Source organism: Podarcis liolepis (genome assembly GCF_965112155.1).
Source record: "Podarcis liolepis genome assembly, chromosome: 13".
Classification (NCBI taxonomy): domain Eukaryota; kingdom Metazoa; phylum Chordata; class Lepidosauria; order Squamata; family Lacertidae; genus Podarcis; species Podarcis liolepis.
Genome location: NC_139573.1, coordinates 29,175,633 through 29,191,048, shown reverse-complemented (window position 1 = coordinate 29,191,048; position 15,416 = coordinate 29,175,633). Strand labels below are relative to the sequence as shown.

At 48.8% G+C, this 15,416-nt stretch overlaps 1 protein-coding gene across 1 annotated transcript; it reads right to left on the bottom strand.

Moving 5' to 3' along the window:
* Positions 1-999: 999 nt before the first annotated feature.
* On the bottom strand, positions 1,000-14,141 carry PNMT (phenylethanolamine N-methyltransferase). The gene is made up of 3 exons (XM_083470268.1): positions 13,529-14,141; positions 4,981-5,191; positions 1,000-4,050 (listed from the first exon to the last, which is right to left on the bottom strand). Exons 1-3 carry the CDS (start codon positions 13,686-13,688, stop codon positions 3,621-3,623), a joined length of 801 nt encoding a protein of 266 aa, XP_083326394.1. The 5' UTR covers positions 13,689-14,141; the 3' UTR covers positions 1,000-3,620.
* Positions 14,142-15,416: the final 1,275 nt, after the last annotated feature.

Genomic DNA, 15,416 nt, shown 5'->3' with positions numbered 1-15,416 from the left:
CAGCTGTATTTGTGCCATGCTGGATTTTTATATAGTATCTACCTTCTGGCTCGATGTGTGTGCTGGATTAACAATAATCCTCCTGCTGCCATGAAAAGGGCACTTCTTCCCTTTTGAAAGCCCAGGCCGCTTTCAAAGAACTATACATTCTGCCCGCCCTTTTGGCCTGGAGCTCGGAAACGGGTGGGTGAAGGTGACCTGCTGGAGCTTGTCGTCAAAGGCCACCGCTGCGCTTCTGCTGAAGGTCAGAGAGCATTCAAGGGCTGCTTTGCACCCTCCCTTTAGGAAAAGTGCCCATGTGGATCCTTGGTGGAGGGCCTGTAGCTCAGTGGCAGGACAGAGCACATGCTGTTGCCGGGGGGGGGGGCTTGAGGAAATAGAGCCAAATAGTCATTTCCCAAAAAAGCCTGAAGCATTTTTTTGGGGGGGGGGAATAATAGGGGCAGAAGTCCCCCCAAAAGCTACCACCGCAGCCAGAATTCTGTACATGCAGAAATGGAAGGAATAAGAAGTTCCAACAATAGAGGAGTGGACTTTAAAACTATTGGACTATATGGAGCTGGCGAAACTGGTGACAAAATCAAGAGGTCAAAAAAGACGAAATGTTTGCGGAATAGTGGAGACCCCCCCCCCTTTTTTGATTATCTGAGAAAACATTATAGTTCAATTAAATCGCAGGCAGAACTGGAAAATATAAGCCAAGGAGTGAGAATGATAAAAGACTGTAACATGGGACATATGCTATAGCATGGGTAGGCAAACTAAGGCCCAGGGGCCGGATCTAGCCCAATCACCTTCTAAATCCAGCCCGCAGACGGTCCAGGAATCAGCGTGTTTTTACATGAGTAGAATGTGTCCTTTTATTGAAAATGCACCTCTGGGTTATTTGTGGGGCATAGGAATTCCTTCATTTTTTCCCTTCAAAATATTTTCCGGCCCCCCCACATGGTCTGAGGGACAGGGGACCGGCCCCCTGCAGAAAAACTTTGCTGACCCCTGTGCTATAGAAATAATTTATTACATTTAAGGCAGTAGATAAAAGGATTTGAACAGAAACATCACAGAGGTAAGGGTGGGAAGTCAAAATGCTAAGGGAACATTGTGCAGAAACTGAATTGAATTTGTTAAATTGTGTGGAAAATGAATAAAAACGTATGAGGGAATAAATGAAATAAAAAGAGCCCTCGTGGATCAGGCCAAAGGCCCGTCCAGTCCAGCATCCAATTCTCACAGGGGCCAACCAGGTACCTGAGGGAAACCAGCAAGCAGGACATGAACAGAAGACCCCTCCCCGCTCCTGTGGTTTCCAGCAACTACAGAATCATTTCTGCCTCTAACAGTGGAGGGAGGACCCAGCTATTAGGGTTAGCAGTTCATGATGGCTGGTGACTTGCAGGCGTGCCAACTTGAATAAAATATTGGGGGTGCCCCGCCCCACATAATTGATCACATGATGCAGCACACCATTTGAATGGCAATGTCCATTAACTTTGGGAAGAGGGGGCTGGCCCCCTCAAATGTTTTATTGGGGGGAGCCAAAGAGACCTCGGCCCCTAAGAATTGGAAGTCCCTATGGTGACTCCTTTTGTCAGTCAGGACATATTATCCCGGGCTAAATGGACTTGATATTGAGCTGCCTAAGTCTGGACTTCGTAGGAGGCCCCCTCTGTGCCTGAAAGCTCACCCATGTTCTTGGCGAGCAGAGATACATTTTGCAAACGGAATATTCTTCTTGTTGTTAAGGATGCATTTTATTAATTTTCTTTGTTTAAACAATTTATATGCCACTTAGCTACAGCCATCTCAAGGATACAAGGCAACAAGTAAAAACGAGTTAAGACTATGAAGTCAAAATTTGATTACCATGCCTGCTGGAATTTTAAAAAATGTCTGGCCTCCACTGGAAGCGGGTGTCTTTGCCTGATGCACAGAACCTTTTTGGTTTCCTGGCCCTGTCACTTCCCCCTGGAACATTAATGGAGTATTTGTGCTCATCTGCACGTGTGACAGCTGCCTCAAATGTTCATATTATCGCTTATTCCGAATTCAGTTTTCTAATTGGATTGGTGGGGGGGGGGGGATGCATCAGATAGCAGTGAGGAAAACCACTGGCTTGATCTCGAATGTGGCTAGTGTGTGAAAGCTAAAAACCTAGCAGTGGGAGCACACTGGTATGTGGTATTGTGAACATCCCCTTAACCTGGACTGTGCCACAGAAGGAAGGGTTTTTAAATCAACAACATCCCAATCTGATATCCGCCCACCAGCAGCTGCTATTTAAATAAGAAATCGAAACACGTCTGGTGAAGCACTTAATTTTGCCCTCGGATGCCTCCGTTGTTGTTTTTTTAAATCTCTGGACTGCCATGCCTAATTCAGACTCTAGCGACATGTTCTCCTCAGCAAGAGATTTCCCTCTTAGATTTCTGCCTTTGTGTCGCAAACAGGTACGGTAATAAACCAGTGTCTGGGTTATACTGGGCGAGTGGAGGGCTCATGTTACAAAATGCTGCTCCATTACGAAACATTGCACACTGAAAACCAACATGTTAGGATTTCCTGACTACAACCCTTGTCCCTGACAAATATGTGCAGTGATTTATTTACTTTTGTGCTTCTACCCAAAACTTAAGGTTCCCTCAAGCCTTCTGGTACCTCCCTCTTGTGTGAGTGGTGCTTTTTACCTACACAAGCAACAAGACCTTCTGCCTGAACATTGGCAGGAAAGGGAATAATAATGGCAGCAAAGCTTACTTGAAATAGAGGTTTTGCCTGTTCCATACTACTGATTTTCTCCTGCAATGAGCAGGGAATACAGGGGACTGAAGGCTCTGTTCTGGGTTGCACTTTCTGAAGCCCAATAGGCCTGATCAGTGCCTCACACAGGAAGACGAGAGCCTACCACAGGCCATACCTCAGAATCTTCTGCAACGTGCTAGGATACCTTGGCAGAAGAGTCAATCTGGAAAGTAAAAAGGTCAACATTTGGGAAACCTCCATTCTGCTTCATGTCCTAAGGAACGTGTACCAAGGAAAGGTACTTCCAGAATTATTTCATAACAAAATTTATATACCACTTAATCGTAGTAAAACCTCTAAGTAGTTTACAAGAAACGTCAAGTGCTTTGCAATAAATTGGGGGGGGGGGCTTGATATTGCAAACAGGTCATTCAGATGTCACGAAAGGGCTGTCAGCAACAGGATTTTTGTTTAGATTTCAGCACTAGATTTTCCACAGAAATAGTAAATCTGGATTAAAGGTGTGGGGGGGGGGGACAACAGGCTGACATTTTGATCTGTGTGAACGATGCAAGAAAACATTTTAAGCATCTGGCTTCCTCCCAAAGAATTCTGCAAACTGTAGTTTGTTAAGGGTGCTGGGAACTCTAGATCTGTGAGGGATAAACTACAGTTCTACAGAAACTACAGAAAGCCATATGCTTTAAACGTGTTAAATGTATGGTGTGGATGTGAACACACACTTATTTGCACTCACAGAACGGAGGATCAGTTATCAGCACAGGAGCAGCAATACAGAAAAGAACAGGAGCAGCATGCAATAAGCTGGGTTTTAGGGGGCAAGGGCCTTGTGTGTGTGTGTTTCTGCTAGGCGAGCTGGATCAGGCTGTTTTCTGCGCATGGATGAAGAAGATCCCTTGCACGTCATCCACGCCAATCTTCAGGCTCGGCGGCATGACGTAGGAACGGAAGTTGCGGGTGCGATAGCCGCTCTTGGCGAAGGATTCCTTGACATCTGCCTCGCTGATGGGCACAACCGACAGCTTGGCTTCTCCAGCCAAATAGAAGGACTCGTCCAAAGCCCCGATCATGAGGAAGTGGCCACCAGGCTTGAGAAGCGTTGTGACGTTCCGCAGGGCCCGGTCGAAACTCGGCCGGTCAGGGCTCACGGCTTCCAGGCAGAAAGCCGAGACCAAAGCATCGGCTGGCTGGCTGAGAGAGGAACCTAGAGGTTTGGCCTGGTGGACATCGATGGGAAGGATCCTTCTGAGTTTCTTCTTCAGCTTTTGCTCTTTTTCCTTCCATGGTTCCCTAAATAAATAATCATTTGTTATTTATATGCCTCCCATCTGACTAGGTTGCCCCAGCCACTCCGGGAGGCTTTCAAAACAAATCATAAAACCACAGTAAAACATCACACATTAAAAACTCCAGATGTCTTCTAAAAGTCAGATAGTTGTTTCTGAATCTAAAAAGGAGCAAAGTCAGAAGGAAGAAAATACGAGAAATCTAAAGAAGGGAAAAGAAAGAGAAAATGAATAGAAGGGGGGAGGGTGAATAAAGATAAAATAAAAGGACTTCCAGCTCTCTGCAGCTACATATGATATTTATTCTTTAAGATCCAACCATTCTATCCTCTATAAACCAGCTTTTTTTCAATCTTCAAATCCAGATATTACAAGCTCTTTCGCGCAAAAAGTCCATAAGAAATTTTCAATCCTCAACAAATGTTGGTAATGATTTTTCTCTAATTAAACATCTTAGCCGTCTCAGCCAAGTCCAATAATTTTATCAGCCATTCTTCTATAGTGGGTAAGGCTGTGCTTTTCCATCTTTGTGCATATAGTAGTCTTGCCGCAGTAATCATATATTGTAGGTGTTTTACCTCAGTATATTATAAAAAGATGCTTTGTAATGGGTATACTTAGATAGCCACAGGTTACCCATCCCTCTGCTAAGCTTTTTGTCACCTGCACTGCACAGCCAGTACCTCTTTATCTACTTGCACTGGCATGCTTTTGAACTGCTAGGTTGGCAGGAGGTGGGATAAAGCAACAGGAGCTCACCCCATCGCAGGGATTTGAACTGCTGACCTTCTGATTGGCAAGCCCAATTGGCTCAGTGGTTTAGACCACAGCGCCAGCAGCCAGTAAGGCATAGTGGATCACAGGTAACCATAATTGCATCCCCAGGCTTATTCCTTGGGAAGCCGTGCCCCTCCCTTCTTCATTTATTTCTTACCCATTGCCTTCAATCTTACAAGTATACTGGATGTAAGGGGACCAGTCAAAGCAGCTGGAGTCTTCACCGAGCACCCAGTTCTGTATCTCGGCCCGATTCACTTCCAGGTAGTCTGTGGCCACTATCTCCTCAAAGTAGTCGCAGGCACTGAGGAGCTGATAAATGGTGGGGCCTGTGCCAATATCAATAAGGGTGCGGCCGCAGATTTCCCCTGCAAGGAGTGAGAATAAAGAACTAAGGTGTGGTCATCTCAGGCGACAAACAATTACACAAAAAACTGGAAACCTCTTAGAAAATAAATCAATCTGTATTCATAATGAGGGTGGAGAGGGAGTGCAAGTCTTTCCCAAATACAGTCATAAAAGAGGATTCAATACCCTGGCCCCTAATTTTCTGCCCAGAAATGACCTTCCCATAAGGTGAAGGGTGGAAGTCAAATGGCTAAAGTTGTATCCTGAGGAGAAACCTAGAATCCAGGCTACGTGGTTCCCTTTTCTGTTTGTGTGGGAAAATGTAACAGAGAAGCCTGCTGCAAATGCTCCCCTTCTCCCCCTCCTCGCACCCCAACAGATTTGATCCTATGGAGGTGCAGCTCACTGGAAGATTTCCCACCGAAATCATATTGAGAGGGAAGCAGGATCCAGTACTTGTGATATAGTAGTTCAGGAGATACAGGAAAAAGAGCACCTGCCAAAATTGCCGCTTCTAATAAAATATCACAGGCACAAGAGGCTTGTATTCTATTGCATTTGGTCACCTTATCGCTGACAGATAAAATGCCCAAGGAAACGTCAGATAGAAGCTCCCAGCCAATCAAGGCCTGGAGGAACGAGGGGCAGCGCGAAAGATGGTCCTGTTTTCTGGATCTTTCCAAGCCAGCCGAGCTGTAAGAATCTGCTCATGCATGACATTGTAAGTCTTCCACATAGCCGGAAGAGCAGGTTCCATATTGTGATGTCTCACAAGCCACCAACCAAACTATCATCCCTTTGACTCCACATCGCAACACGCTGTCTGGCAAGAGAAGCCTCGGCATCTGGGTCCTCCTTCACACCTTGTAGAAGTGACTCAGTCCCCTCTTCCTCCGGGATCCCCCTGCCCATAAGGATCCTCCCCTCTCGCCCTCTCGTTGGTCAATTGCTGATATGTACTGAGTTGAATAGGATCCAAACTGAAGCAGTCTGATTAGTCCTAGAACAATAGGATCCAAATTGCAGCAGTCTGATTAGTCCTAGAACAATAGGATTGAGAATGCAGCAGTCTGATTGGTCCTAGAACAATGCAGCAGTATGATTGGTTGGCAGGAACCACCCAATCCTGCTCCAGATAGAAGTGAATCCACAACCTGATTGGCTTATAGTAGAATTCCGAAATTAGCCAATCATGTGCAGCCCATTGTGTAAATAATGTATATAAAGCAGATACTGTGAGGGGACATTCATTCATTCCTCCTCACCACTATGAGCTGAATAAAGAGCATGAAATCACTTTGCGACTCTGAGTATATTTCACTGGCGACGAAGGTGGGATCCCGCTGAGCTGACTGCCACACACAGCACCGCAGCACCGCCACCTGCCGCAACGCTGCCTCGCACACCGTGGATCCAGGCTTCAGCTCCGGGACACAAGGAACTCAGAATGGCAGCCAACAGCAGCTTCTCGCCATTCAACCCAGCATCTGGAGACTGGGAAGCGTATGCCTCCCGTTTCACCTTCCTCCTAGAAGCCAAAGGGGTCACCGACGAAGAAGACGCCAAGAAGAGGGCGATATTCTTCAGCGTCTGCGGAGAGGAGACATTTGAAATCTCCCGGGCTCTCCTTGCGCCTGAAGACGTCGCTACTGTTCCATACAAAACAATAATGGAACAGCTGAAGGGGCACTTTTCGCCGCAGCCCTCAGTGGTGGCTCGTCGAAATGCCTTCTATGCAAAGCGACAAGCCCCTGGGGAAACCATAACTGGGTTTGTGACCTCTCTCCGCCAAGCCGCCCGGTTCTGCAACTTCTCAGAGCTGGAGAACATGCTTCGTGACCGCCTCGTCGGTGGCCTGAAGGATGAGAAGCTGCAACGACGCCTCTACGCCAAGAAGGACCTAACGTTCCAGGTCGCTCTGGAGGAGGCCCTGGCAACGGAAGCTGCCGAGAGGTCGACGCAAGAGGCACGGCCAAGCCTGCCATCCCAACCGAGGGTCCACCACGAAGACCTCACCGACGACTCAGGATCCGACAGGGAGGAGGTGCACCGAGTACAGCAGCGCACTCAAGCAGCGCACAGACCACAGCTGCCTCGACGAGAAGGAGGAAACTGCGCAAGCTGCGGGGAGAGTCACGAGAGGAGGACCTGCCGTTTCCGCAACGCAGAGTGCAGGCAGTGCAGAAAATTGGGACACATCGCCCGGGTGTGTCGGGCTCGGCCCACCCGACACCAGGCATCAGATGACCAACCCAAGAGCCCCAGGTACCGGGGCCCAACGCACCAAGGCAACTCGACGGAGCTCACGGACTGCCAGGTATACCAGTTGCCCCACCCCAACGTAGAGAAAATTTATGTAGAGGTACAGATAGAGGGGGCCCCATGCCGCATGGAGCTTGACACGGGTTCAACTCTATCCATAATCTCGGCAAGGACCTTAAGGAAACTGTGTCCTACTGGGGGTCCCAAACTCAGGCCGGCCCCATTCACCCTACGGGACTTCCAGAAATGTAAGGTCCCCACAATGGGGGTGGGGACCTTCAGGGTGCAATACCGAGGGTGGACGCGGCAACTGGACTTGCTTGTGGTCAAGGGCCCCTACATTAGCTTACTGGGATTGGCATGGTTTGGACCATTGGGGCTAGCTGTCACTGGGGTGAACCACACTAGCTTACAAGTGGACGTGGATGCCATATGCAAGGAATTTCCAGGGGTTTTCGACGGGAAATTGGGACAGTATACGGGCCCCCCCATTGCGCTACAGCTTGACCCCGCAGTACGACCGGTCAGGCTCAAGGCCCGCCGGGTCCCGTTCGCCTTGAAACCCCGTATAGACGAGGAATTGGACCGACTCGTGGAGCAAGGAGTGCTGGAGCCGGTGCCTAATGCCCCCTGGGAAACCCCAATCGTCACACCCGTCAAGCCTAATGGTTCGGTCCGCATCTGCACAGACTACAAATGTACCATAAACAAGGCCCTCACGGCCCACGCATACCCAGTGCCAGTGGTCAGCCATGTCCTTGCCACCCTGGCTGGGTCGAAAACTTTTGGCAAGCTGGACTTGGCCCAAGCATATCAACAGCTGCCAGTAGATGAGGCCACAGCAGAGGCACAGACGATTGTGACGCACAGAGGAGCGTTCAGGGTAAAACGGCTGCAATTCGGGGTCAGCGTGGCACCAGGCATATTCCAGAATCTAATGGACTCTCTCCTTAAAGGGATTCCTGGCGTCACCCCCTTCTTCGATGATGTGTTGATTGCCGGGCCCACACCAGAGGAGTTTGAGGACCGCCTCCGCACAGTTCTGCACCGTTTCCAGACGGCGGGTCTCAAGGTGAAGCGGGAAAAATGTCTACTAGGAGTGCCTCAGGTGGACTTTCTGGGATTTATGGTGGACACAGAAGGGGTCCACCCGACTGGGGACAAGGTACGGGCCATTTGTGATGCCCCAGCACCCAAGAGCAAGACTGAACTTCAGGCCTTCTTGGGACTATTGAACTTTTACCATTCCTTCCTTCCCCACAAGGCGGCGGTAGCGGAGCCCCTACACAGACTCCTGGACAAGCGGGCCCCTTGGGTGTGGGGCCAGCGCCAGGAGGCCGCATTCCAGGCAGTCAAGGACTTGCTTGTCTCAAACTCTGTCTTGGCACACTTCGACGAGAGGCTGCCGGTGGTGCTAGCATGCGACGCCTCACCCTATGGCATTGGCGCTGTCCTGGGGCACCAACTCCCGGATGGAAGAGAGGTACCGGTGGCGTACTTTTCACAGACACTCAACGCAACCGAGCGGAACTATTCGCAAATCGACAAGGAGGGTCTGGCAATCGTGAAGGGAGTAAAAAAATTCCATGATTTCTTGTACGGGCGGCCCTTCACCGTGGTGACTGACCACAAGCCGTTGCTTGGCTTGTTTGCTCCCGAAAAGCAGACCCCCCAAGTGCTGTCTCCTCGCGTCCTCAGGTGGTCAATTTTCCTTGCCAGCTACCAGTATGCACTGATTCACCGACCTGGGAAGGCGATGGGCCATGCGGACGCCCTCAGCAGGCTACCACTACCGGAAACAGGCCCCGACCCAGCACCTGCACAAGAGGTTATGACCCTGGAGCTGCTTCCCGACCGCCCCATTCAGGCACAAGAAGTTGCACACCATTCCAAGAAAGATAGGGTCATCTCCCGGGTCCTGGACTGGGTGTGGAGGGGATGGCCCAGCAGCAGCCCCGGGCCAGAATTCGCCGGCTACACAACCCGCAAACATGAACTGTCGGCCCACAAGGGGTGCCTGTTATGGGGAAGCAGGGTCGTTGTTCCCCAGCCCCTCCGCAAAAGGGTCCTCACAGCCCTACACGAGACACATCCAGGGGTAGTAAGAATGAAGGCCCTGGCCAGGAGTTATGTGTGGTGGCCGGGGATCGATGGAGAGATAGAGGCCTGGGTCAAACACTGCCAGGCCTGCCAACAATCCCGCCCAGATCCCCCAAGGGCCCCAGTCCAGTCCTGGGAGTCCGCCCGAGCACCATGGTCACGCCTGCATGTGGATTTCGCTGGCCCCTTTCAGGGGAAAACATTCTTCATAGTGGTGGACTCCTACACCAAATGGCTGGAAGTCGCACTGGTACCGTCCACTTCCACGTCCGCAGCCATCCGGGTACTACGCAGGTTGTTTGCAACCCACGGGCTCCCTGACACTCTCGTCTCAGACAACGGGACTGCATTTACGTCAGGAGAATTCCAAACCTTCACAGCACAGAACGCCATCCGCCACATCCGTTCGGCGCCGTTCCACCCTGCCACCAATGGCCAAGCAGAACGCATGGTGCGGACCACCAAGGACACCCTCCGCCGCATGACACAAGGGGACTGGGAGTACCGCCTTGCCACATTCCTTCTAGCACAGCACAGCACCCCCAGCTCAACGACTGGCCGGAGCCCCGCTGAACTACTAATGGGTCGGCGTCTTGCAATCAGATTGGACCGCCTTCACCCTGATAGAGCTCAGGATGAGGTAGTGGTGGGGGAAGGCAGGAACCCCCGGACCTTCAAGGCCCAGGACCCAGTGTACGCAAAGAATTTTGGGGCAGGCCCAGCATGGGTACCCGCCACAGTCACCAGGGTCACTGGCCCAGTGTCGTACGAGGTGCTAACGGATGGGGGGGCAATGCTGGCGCCACCACTGCGACCAGATACGGCGACGATTCCTGGGAGAAACCCAGGAAGAGGACAGGTCAGAGGAGTCCCAAGGGAACAGCGGGGCAGTGAGGCCCATAAAGCAGGAGGGGCCAGCAGCAGAGGCAGAATCAGTAAATACAGAGAGGACCCGTGAGGCCGGAAGGACACCGGAACCAGAACCACGACTGAGCGAGCCGGTTGCACCAGACCAAACAGCCCCATCACAGCCAGTATCCTTGGAACACGAGCCAGAACCTGGAGCCCGGACCAGGGAACACCCCAGGCCGCAACGCACACGTAGGCCGCCGGCATACCTTGAGGACTATGAATGCGACCTCCCGGGCAGGACTGGAACTTAGAGGGGAGGGGTGTTATGTACTGAGTTGAATAGGATCCAAACTGAAGCAGTCTGATTAGTCCTAGAACAATAGGATTGAGAATGCAGCAGTCTGATTGGTCCTAGAACAATGCAGCAGTATGATTGGTTGGCAGGAACCACCCAATCCTGCTCCAGATAGAAGTGAATCCACAACCTGATTGGCTTACAGTAGAATTCCGGAATTAGCCAATCATGTGCAGCCCATTGTGTAAATAATGTATATAAAGCAGATACTGTGAGGGGACATTCATTCATTCCTCCTCACCACTATGAGCTGAATAAAGAGCATGAAATCACTTTGCGACTCTGAGTATATTTCAATTGCCCTTCTCACACTCATGATCTCACTGATTAAGCTCACTGATTTAGCTTTCTCTCTCTCTCTCTCTCTCTCTCTCTCTCTCTCTCTCTCTTATTTATACATTTCACCAATTTTACATTCATTTTGATATTTCAAAACTTGGCTTCCTTCCCCCTCTTTCTGCAGTTCCTTAAATTAGTTTTTAATATCTTCTGCATATCCAAATTCACTTAATTTGCCCATTTATTCATCTTCTTTAAATATATACTCTTATAAAACTGCAGGTTATTACAATAATCCTGCCCATGCTTTTATCCGTTTATAATTTATCTGTAAATAGTCAATAAACCATTTCCATTCTTTTATATATATATATATATATATATATATATATATATATATATATATATATAATGTTATCTTGATTTCATATTCTTCCGGTAGGTTTCCCCGTTTCTGCATATTCCACAAGTTTTTGCATCCATTCTTCCTTTACTGGGACTTCTGCTTTTTTCCATTTTGGGGCAAGTAACATACTTGCCACTGTAGTAGCATACCTGAATAAGTTTCAATACATTTTAGGTAGTTCTGTCCCTACAATTCCTAAAAGAAAAGTTTCTGGTTTTGTTTTTTGTTTTTACAAAGGTTACTTTAAACATCATTTTCATTATATTATGTATCATTTCCCAGTAAGCTTTAACCTTACTACAAGGCCACCACATATGATAAAAAGAACCTTCTAAGCTGGATAAAATGTGGCAGTGTGGTCTCCTACTTTGGCTGTGTACATTCATTTAAGAATACACACACACACACACACACACACACACACACACACACACACAGCTCGTCACCAAAAGGCTCCTGGGAACTGTACACACAGAACTACACTTTTTGTGCCACCCCCAAACTAAGTAATTGACACAGCAAATTGGGGCCACAAGTTAATGCCCACCCCCAAATCCAACCTTGTCCAGTTTAGCACTTACGGTAACTTTGGCATCAGTTGTGGGTTTTATTTGGAGGGGGGGACCTGAAATTTCAGGGCCACATGTTAATGGAGCTCTTGCAAAGTCCCATGGCAGGAACCTACCACAGTAGATCACAGCAGGAATCTATCACAGTCTATCAAAGCAGCCTGCTTTGTGAGATGGCTCAGCCACTCTGCAAACTTTGCAAGAAAACTCAGTTAATTTGCAAGTCGCCACATTTCCTAAACTTAAGCGCCAAGCAGCACAGAGCAAAGATCTTATAGGCAGACCCCACCCCAGCAGTTTACCTCCTGCTTCTTGAGTCCTGTTTGGTTTATTTGCCAGCAGATGAAAAGGTAAAGAGGTTATTATTTACAAACCGTACGGACTAGCAGATTGCAACTAATATATTGGTCTGTAAGATTGCCAGAGTATCAGGATTGTATTCAACGAAGATCTATTCGGAGAAGACCTGCTCAAATTCATGAACCTGGATTAGTCATGTCCCTTAACTCTGACTAAGACTAGCATTGGCTACAATCCTCAGTATTTGGTGCAAAGTTTCAGGGCTCTAGAAACAGGCACAGCTCAGAAATCCAATTAAGAAATTTATTTAAGAGAAGTATTTTTTTTAAAGGGAGAAATTGTAATCACTATCAATATGAAAATAAAACACCAGACCAGAAAGCTGGCCTGTCTAGTCCTATGCTAACCAAGCTAATGGAGCAAAGACTTACACCTGCAATCACTTCTGTGGTTGATAGCCTCTGGCGATGGTTAAAAAAACGAGTGACTTGGGCTGCATGCGCACCATCTAAAGAGCATTTAAAGAATCCTAAGGATGCTGGAACTCAAAATGGCACTAAACTAGCACTAAACTTTGGCATTGGTTTCAGGGGAAAGCAAAATTTTGGGGCCACACATTAATGGAGCTTCTTACAAGGCCAAAATCTCACCCAATCTAAGTCAGTTGCCTGGGTTCAGCTAACTGTTTAATGTTAGTTAGTTAGTTAGTTAGTTAGTTAGTTAGTTAGTTAGTTAGTTAATGTTAGAAAGATGCTGAGGTCCTGGAAGGTCATAGTTCAGGTTTTGCAAAGCATTTTACTCCCCACCCTCCAAGTTTACAAAGGAGCTCTCTCTTTTTTTGCAATGCACTTTTTTCAAATTTAGACAGCTCTGCATTTGGAAAGCTTACTTCTGATGGATGGTGACGTTGTCAAGGAAAAGGTAAAAATGACCCAGAGGCATGGCCTGCCCAAGACATATTGGCACCTGAGGCCGAACCACTAAATGGTGCCTGCCTCCCAGCCAGGGAAGAAGGAGGGGAATGAAGATCTACATCAGGAACAAGGGAAGAATAAAGGTTTGCATTGGGATCTGCTCCCCCTGTGAATCCTGCCGCTTGAGGCGGGCGTCTCACCTTGCCTCATGGGTGGGCCGGCCCTGTCAAGAGGCAAGGCAGAAGATTTTCAAACGAGACAAAGGGAGATCACCTTTGAAACCCAGGTTTGCTAAGGAAAACAATTACAGGTCTACCTACCCGTGGCAAAGGCATCTGCCAGGCAGCGAAGTTTCCAGGGCACTGCAAACTCTTCGCTCGTGAAGTTGGCACGGGGTGGCATGTAGTTGTTTTGCAGGTAGGCCCGAGGGTTGAACTTCTGGTAGCTTTCGGCCACAGCCGCGATACCATTGGCACTCATGGCTGGGGAAATGCTTGGCTGTGTCTGGCTCACGCAACCGGCTCTGGGTGAGTGGCTTTATAGCCCAGGCTGACCGAATGCAATTAGTCCCGAGTACTTTGGGCTGATACCATCAGGATCAGCCTGCGGGGCCTGTCTAAATTGGGGCCATTTCTCTCGCACACTCTTCCGCTCGCCGTGGAGTAATTGAGAAGACCTTTCCAGGAGCTTGATGGAGGTCCTGGCAACGCTGGGGGCGAGGGAACGGATTGCTTTATCTCGCACTGGATAGTCGTTTAATAACTCTATTGAAAGGACACTTTATTGAAGCTGTTCATCCAGTATAACCAAATTACTGTCAGGAACTAGGATGGGCTGGGAGGGGGAGTCTATGTCATTTGTCAGGGAAGAGCCCCGCTGGCAGAAGGTTAGACAGCTCCCCCTTCCATGCAAGAGGCAGGGGGGCCTGCGAATCTCCCCACTCCTTCTACAACAGAGGAGACTGTCTAGTGGTTTTAACTATTAAGCCCTCTTCTCAGAGAACTCTGAGATTTGTACCTCCGTGAAGGGAATAGAGTTCTCTTAGCAACTCTCAGCCCCCTTAACAAACTCCAGCTCCCAGAATTTTGGGGGAGAAGCCATGACTGTTTACAGTGGCACATGGTGCTTTGAATGTATGGTGTGAATGTGGTTCTTTTTGCTTTTCATGTTGTTACCCCATCTTTTCCCCCAAGGAACCTGGGATGGCATACACAGACCCTATTTTCCAAGGACAGTCCTGGATTGGTAGAAGCCGCCCCCTTTTCTGATTTGATCCCGGAATGCCTCGCTTTTCCTTAGGACGTCCCTATTTTCATCAGAGAAATATTGGAGGGTATGGAGTTATCTGACTCCTGAGCCGTCTGATGGCAATCCTGTATAGAGGAGGGCTTTTAAAAAAATAAAAAATGTTTAATGTTTTATTATGTTTTTGTATATGTTGGAAGCTGCCCAGAGTGGCTGGGGCAACGCAGTCAGATGTTGTTGTTGTTGTTTAGTCGTTTAGTCGTGTCCGACTCTTCGTGAGCCCATGGGCCAGAGCACGCCAGGCACTCCTATCTTCCACTGCCTCCCACAGTTTGGTCAAACTCATGCTGGTAGCTTCGAGAACACTGTCCAACCATCTCATCCTCTCTCGTCCCCTTCTCCTTGTGCCCTCCATCTTTCCCAACATCAGGGTCTTTTCCAGGGAGTCTTCTCTTCTCATGAGGTGGCCAAAGTATTGGAGCCTCGGCTTCACGATCTGTCCTTCCAGTGAGCACTTAGGGCTGATTTCCTTAAGAATGGATAGGTTTGATCTTCTTGCAGTCCATGGGACTCTCAAGAGTCTCCTCCAGCACCATAATTCAAAAGCAGTCAGATGGGTGGGGTTTAAATAGTAAAATTATTGTTATTGTTGTTGTTATGGAATAGGACGCCCCTGTCTTCATGAGAGAAATGTTGGAGGGTATGCATGCCTATGCTTCTAACCGTTTGTCCTCACAATGACCCTGTGTGGCAGGCTAGGTTGTGAGAGGATGACTTGGCCTCAAGTGACCTTCGTACCAGGATTTGAGCCCAGTCCTCTTGCCTGGTCAAGGCCTGACACACCACTCACTGGTTTTCCTTCTCTCTTTGCCACCCTCTGCCTTCCTTCTAACCAATACCTCCCGCAATCTCTTGCACACACAGAGAGACATGTGCGTCAGGAGTCCTGCCCTCTCTGCCCAC

What these genes read in the sequence shown, in the direction of transcription:
- PNMT (XM_083470268.1), bottom strand. Translation starts at nt 13,688, where the DNA reads ATGAGTGCCAATGGTATCGCGGCTGTGGCCGAAAGCTACCAGAAGTTC. An exon ending in GGCAGATGCCTTTGCCACGG is followed by an intron (nt 5,192 to 13,528) that starts GTAGGTAGACCT and finishes CACTCCTTGCAG; the next exon opens with GGGAAATCTGCGGCCGCACC. An exon ending in TGTAAGATTGAAGGCAATGG is followed by an intron (nt 4,051 to 4,980) that starts GTAAGAAATAAA and finishes TTATTTATTTAG; the next exon opens with GGAACCATGGAAGGAAAAAG.